At 29.4% G+C, this 6,844-nt stretch overlaps 1 protein-coding gene across 1 annotated transcript; it reads right to left on the reverse strand.

The window, feature by feature from the left end:
- Positions 1-4,587: 4,587 nt before the first annotated feature.
- On the reverse strand, positions 4,588-5,577 carry LOC144854440 (uncharacterized). The gene is made up of 2 exons (XM_078712405.1): positions 5,232-5,577; positions 4,588-5,201 (listed from the first exon to the last, which is right to left on the reverse strand). Exon 2 carries the CDS (start codon positions 5,165-5,167, stop codon positions 4,760-4,762), a length of 408 nt encoding a protein of 135 aa, XP_078568531.1. The 5' UTR covers positions 5,168-5,201; positions 5,232-5,577; the 3' UTR covers positions 4,588-4,759.
- Positions 5,578-6,844: the final 1,267 nt, after the last annotated feature.

Raw genomic sequence — 6,844 nt, forward strand, 5'->3', positions numbered from 1 at the left:
TCGCGTCGAAATATTCTGTCTTTCCATCACGCTTTCGCCTTTTAATTACTTTTTCGACGCGATATACATCTTTATCAGATTTTGAAACTTTTTGTAATTCTTTTAGATTTCAGATACGTTTGTACTTTTTTATTTATAAATTCTGTACCTTTATCTGTATGAATTTTAATCGGTTTTCTTTTACCTGATAACAGTTTTTTCATAGCTTTTAATATGGTATCTGAAGACTTGTTCTTTATCGGTATAACCCACGCATATTTAGATAAGACATCTATGCATGTTATAAGAAATGTATTTTGCTTATTGTAACGTTTTAATGAAGTCAATTCTTAACCAATTGTAATTTGTACAAATTTAAATATTATTTTAACACTTTTTTTTAATTAATGTTATATATTTTTATAATTCTTATTTCTTTACGGTAAATTTATTATTATTATGGTTGTAAAATATATTGAAATAGAATGTGTGTTAAAATAAAGGTTGTGTTTTTTCTTTTAAAAGCAACAACGAAAATGAAATTTGATCTTTGCGTGTTATTTAAGCATTTGATTTATTTTTTTAAGTTTTCATTTGGGTGATTGAGGGTAATGAGTATGGATGAGTACTTAAGAAAAGTATATTACGATCCTAAACACCCCGGTAGTATTGGTGGTGTAAAATTTAATTATGTTATACGGTAATTACTCTATTCAAACTGTGTCATCCTTTGTAAATGTCATTAGCTTCTGTCGAAACAATGGGTTTCTTTTCTTTGATCATGTAGATTTCCAATTTCAATCCATTTCTATATGTCTAATCTGCAATCATTAATTTCCGTTCGCTCTTTTTTTGTTTATAAAATCTCTCACTATATTAAGGATTAAAAATTACAATCGGCTCCGTATATTCACATTTTTGACCAAATTAAATGTTAATGTTGTAACTTTCTAAACACAAATAAATCACATAAATGATAAAAATACATTTCCTGACAAAATTAGTTTCTATGTTACAACTTCTTTTTAAAAAACAAAAATAAATGTTTTAAGTTGTAACTTTCTTGACCATTACATCCATTATCAATTGTTTGTCGAGCGTTATGGTTGATTTAGAGGAATTGGTTTTAGCATACATTGAATATAAATTGACGGGGTTAGTTGTTTTGGATTCACCCATCCTCCAGAGTACTATTCGTGCTTGTAAAGAGTTGGAAAACAATTTTAATGTGTTAGAATTGTGTAAAGATATTTCTTCGGAAGCGCTGTATTATGTATTAGAACAAATGATGAGCGATAGAAAAATAAATGTCGGCAGACTTGTGACAGGACTCGTTGTATGTACATGTGTTGCGACACAATGTGACACTGAATTGCAGTTAGAAATTGTAAAACGTGTCTCCTGTGGATTTTTCAAGGAAAAGTTTTCGTTATTTGAACTTTGTAATGACGATGAATCGGTTAGTATGTTTCGTTTTTTGTTCGTGCGTAGTTTAACTAATATTCTTAAATTATTCATTTTATTTATAATGCGCGTGTTTCGTTTACTAATTTTTTTTTTTTATTTTTTATTTTCGTTCAGAATTTGTTTCTGTGTAGGAAGGGAGATGTTTTTTTCAGAGTAGTAGCATTCTTAGTGACTGGTATGGTGTTAACGCTTGTTTTTCGTTGAATTTCTTCAGATGTTTCCTCTAGTCATCAAAACAAATTATCATGAACACAATATTGTATTGATCTCTCTAATTAATTTTAGATGTGTTATCATTTATCTAAAATGTATATTTCTCAATAATAACACTTTACTTTATAAATTTGGTAAAAATACATTTATAATATGCCTTTTTATTGAAACCGTCGTTACATATCGTGCGTCTCAAATTTGTTTTCTTTTGTGTGCGTTTTATTTTTTTAGCAGTACCTATTGTGTCTTTCTTAAAAGATTTAAAATTGAAAACACGTAGAAAATGAAATTCATTTTGAAATAAAGAAATTGTATTTAAATTTAATTAATCTATGCTTTATACATTTTGTATGTTTATTTTTGTAATATTACTTATTATATATAAAATATAACTTTACATTACAGATCTATTGTACTGTTTAAAATTAAAAGAAGTAAACAGAATATTTATAATCACAATCATTTATTATGTGTGTTTGCAATTACATTTAACAACAACAGAAAAGAAAACAAATTAAATTAAGTCGATAAATAAATTTACCGTGAATTAAAGTAGGAAAACTACTTTTACAAATTTACACTGACAGTAAATTAAGTCAAAACATAGGCCTAATTAATTTAATTTCATTAAACAAATCTATTGCAATACACATCACAAACATAATAATAATAATTCAACAGAAAAAGAAGAATTAAATTAGTTGTTGTTATTTTTTCCACGGGTGCCAAGATTGTTATAGATCCGATTCCATTAATCCCTTCAATAACGAGACCATGTTGGAATGCTTTGTCAAGACATTTTCGTTCAGAATTTGTTTCTGTGCTTGAAGGGAGATGTTTTTTTTTCAGAGTAGTAGCATTCTTAGTGACTGGTATGGTGTTAACGCTTGTTTTTTGTTGAATGTCTTCAGATGTTTCCTCTAGTCATCAAAACAAATTATTATGAACACCATATTGTATTGATCTCTCTAATTAATTTTAGATGTGTTATCATTTATCTAAAATAATAATAATACTTCAACAGAACAGAAAACAAATTAAATTAAGTCAAGAAATAAATTTACCATGAATTAAAATAGGAAAACTACTTTTACAAATTTACACTGACATAAATTAAGTCAAAACATAATTAACTTATTTCATTAAACAAATCTATTGCAATACACATCACAAACATAATAATAATAATTCAACAGAAAAAGAAGAATTAAATTAGTTGTTGTTATTTTTTCCCGGGCCGATTCCTTTTACCATGCTACTAATTATTTCAAAATTTTTTACAATAAATAAAAAAGGAAGATACAAGAAATGAATTGTTAAGTTTTTTTTTGGTATAAATAAATTAGAAAAACATCATACAGGAGTTAAATAACACGCAAAGATCAAATTTCATTTTTATTGTTGCTGTTAAAAAACAAAATTTATTTCAATACACATTCTATTGCACTACACTTTACAAAACATAATAATAATACTTCAACAGAACAGAAAACAAATTAAATTAAGTCAAGAAATAAATTTACCATGAATTAAAATAGGAAAACTACTTTTACAAATTTACACTGACATAAATTAAGTCAAAACATAATTAACTTATTTCATTAAACAAATCTATTGCAATACACATCACAAACATAATAATAATAATTCAACAGAAAAAGAAGAATTAAATTAGTTGTTGTTATTTTTTCCAGGGCAATTTACACTGACAGTAAATTAAGTCAAAACATAGGCCTAATTAATTTAATTTCATTAAACAAATCTATTGCAATACACAATTCACAAACATAATAATAATTTAACAGAAAAGAAAACAAATTATTTTCCGGGCCGATTCCTTGTACCATAACAACTAACCTTTCAGGCTCAGGTACAATTGTTTGATCAAACTACATCGGGTGAATAACGAGAGAAGGAATTAAAGTAAGACAATATGTATATAATACGCGTGGAATCTAACACACGGTTACGAATTCTAGTTATATCATTATTACGATGATCGGGAAGCTCTAAAATACTACAAAAATAACGATAAAATGGAGTTTGAGCAAATATTGATCATGCCAACATGAACGGGTAAAACTAAATACAATACAACAGTAATTGAAATTAAAATAAAACACTTGACAAATCATTGACAATAAAACTATTTTCTTTTCAATACGTTCATGACAATACCGCTTGAAAAAATCGCTACATCAAAAATGTTGTTTTTGAATGGTAGAGAGTGAGATTTTGGTTTACGGGTTATTTTGTTAGGATTAGTTGTTGTTATTTTTTCCAGTCCGATTCCTTGTACCATGCTACCAACTATTTCAAAATTGACTTCCTTTGATTTTTGGAAATTTAAAGTCAAACAGTTTGTCTGAATCAAATTTTATACACGTTATTTTTCCAAATCCATTCCCCATTGTTCATCAATAACACTTACAAGTACCCGGTTTCGTTTGAATTTACGTTGAATGGATTTGTGTAATGTATATGTATCTTGCTTGCTCAGTCAGTCTTGAACTTGTCTCTTGGTAATATTTAAATCGTATTTTACATTTTGATAAAGTCGGTCCACACCACCAAAACTATCAGGATGCTTAGGATCGTAATAATATACTTTTCTTAAGTACTCATCCATACTCATTACCCTCATTCACCCAAATGAAAATTAAAAAAATAAATAAAATACTTAAATAACACGCAAAGATCAAATTCATTTTCGTTGTTGTTGCTTTTAAAAGAAAAAACACAACCTTTATTTTAACACATATTCTATTTCAATATAATTTACAACCATAATAATAATAAATTTACCGAAAAGAAATAAGAAATATAAAAATATAATGTAACATTAATTAAAAAAAGTGTTAAGATATTATTTTAAATTTGTACAAATTACAATTGGTAAAGAATCTTATTAAAAAGTTCTGAATCATTTGTAACCAACTTTATGGCTTTAGCAAACGCATCAACATTTATACAACGTAAATGAAAGTAGTTTAGCGCCCATTCAAAATGGGTAGCGCTATTGTCCACAAGTTTCAATGCCAGAATTGGTCGAAAAAATGTTAGGAGTTGTTCATATCTTGAGCCGTGAAAGTCATAACGTTCAAACCATGTCCTTCAGAATGAATATAAATTCTTCTATGAAAACCTTCTCAATTGTTCTCATTATCTCTTTGTACTCAAGTTCGGTAGTTTCTTTGTTAATCTCCGCCTCCAGCACAGGGTTCAGGTACTCTTCCGCAAACACCCCATCTTCTACCTCATCTTCTACATCGGCTTTTCTTGCCAGAAATAGGTGGTAGTCAACTACCGATGACGTGTCGTCGTATACAATCCTCTCCTCTTCAGAAATTATTCTCGATCTATAATGTTCGTCTTCTTCAGTATTAGATACATTATTGAAATCAACGTTCATTGGAGGTGGGGGTTGAATCGCCATTAAACACGTCATATCCCCCATCTCTTCCCTCATCTCTTCCTCCTCCTTTGCTGTAAAATAGGCACCAGTCATAGCTAGTATGTCTTTGTCTTCAAATTCTGAATCACTGCTTATATTATATAACATCTTCTTCGACATCAGAGTCCATAGTAAGATCAATTATTTCAATCACGGAACCCATAGTAACTAGTTGTTGGTTTTTGGTTGAATATGCTAAGTCTGTCAGGCTGTAGCGTTGTAGAATGAGGTAAAGATGACAAAATATTCGAGAGTTATATACATTCAAAGGATTACATTCGGCATTTACTGAATTTGTTTCAGCCAATTGTCATTGTTGTATTTCCTGTCGGAACATTGTGTCGAAGCGCCGTGTATCTTTTGTTTCATTAAGTAGCTTCCCCACACAGTCCATAGTAAGTTCAATCACGGAACCCATAGTAACTAGTTGTTGGTTTTTGGTTGAATATGCTAAGTCTGTCAGGCTGTAGCGTAAGTGGGTACTCCCATTTCCAAAATTGTTCAAGCACACATTAAACTTTAATATGTCAAACACCCCGAGTCACTGCTTTTCAATTTCTACCCCTTTGTTAACAAATCCGGAAGATGATTAATTACCTGTCGGTAAAGTTCAATCAAGACATACTTATTATTTAACTTCATTAACTTTGTCCAAACGACTGTATTATCCTAAAATGAAACTCTGTCTACATATCAGACTAGTTTGACAAAAAGGTGTGAAATTCCTTTCCCGACTGGAAGATGGTTAATTACCTGTCGGTATAGTTCAATCAAGACATACTTATTATTTAACTTCATTCATCTTTTTGTTTTAGTCATTGTTATAATATCCGGATCAAATAACTTATGTCTTTGGATTATGTCGGCATACATCAATCAAAAACCTCAATTAACTAGTTTTAATTAACCAGGTGCATCTTTACTAACTCTATGACTAATTCAAATCTTACAAAAATTATATTGTCTCACTTCTATCTATATAACAATTCTAGTGAAATGTATAATTTATTTGTATTTTTCTTGTATATGGTTTTATCTTTAACTGACTGTATTGTATGGAGTGAGTGCAGAATCTGTTTGGGCTTTAGCCTATTCTCATTCCTGGTTATTTTTACATTGATGACCGAATAAATATTATTATTATTATTATTATTATAGTGAAATGATATACTCTGTCTTATACTATCCCCATTGTTAACCATTGTTATAAAAACACCCGGCGGATATTACGTAATCAGGAAAATTCATTTTGGGCTGAAGTACTTCTTCTTCTACTCTCCTCTTTTAACAGCTTCCATATACAAGCGATCAACGAGACGGGTCTGACGCTCTTTGCACATTCCTGTAGCCATTTTGAAAGAGCAAAACTTTCAAGAAACTTTTTCAACAATTATTACATGTAACTCAGCTTGTTGCGATAGGCTATAGTAGTTCACATATCTAATAGTTATGTGTAGGTGTATTGTGATACATTCTGTATCAACTAATCTTCGTAATCGATCCAATGAAATGGAAATCTGTTCTTGTGATCTGTTTCACGTTTATCTATCCTATCCCGGTTATACTTAGTTTAACTAAGTAACTAAGTTTAAAAAACAAAAAATCGCTTTCAATGTTTCTGTAAAAAAATTAAACAAATTTCTAATTAATTTAATGATTAATTGCTTGGCATCTGGTTAATAGTAGCACGATCTGTACAATACTTCCTTGCCCAGATATCGGTTTGGTAGG

This window comes from Antedon bifida, chromosome 10, assembly GCF_963402885.1.
Source record: "Antedon bifida chromosome 10, ecAntBifi1.1, whole genome shotgun sequence".
Classification (NCBI taxonomy): Eukaryota; Metazoa; Echinodermata; class Crinoidea; order Comatulida; family Antedonidae; genus Antedon; species Antedon bifida.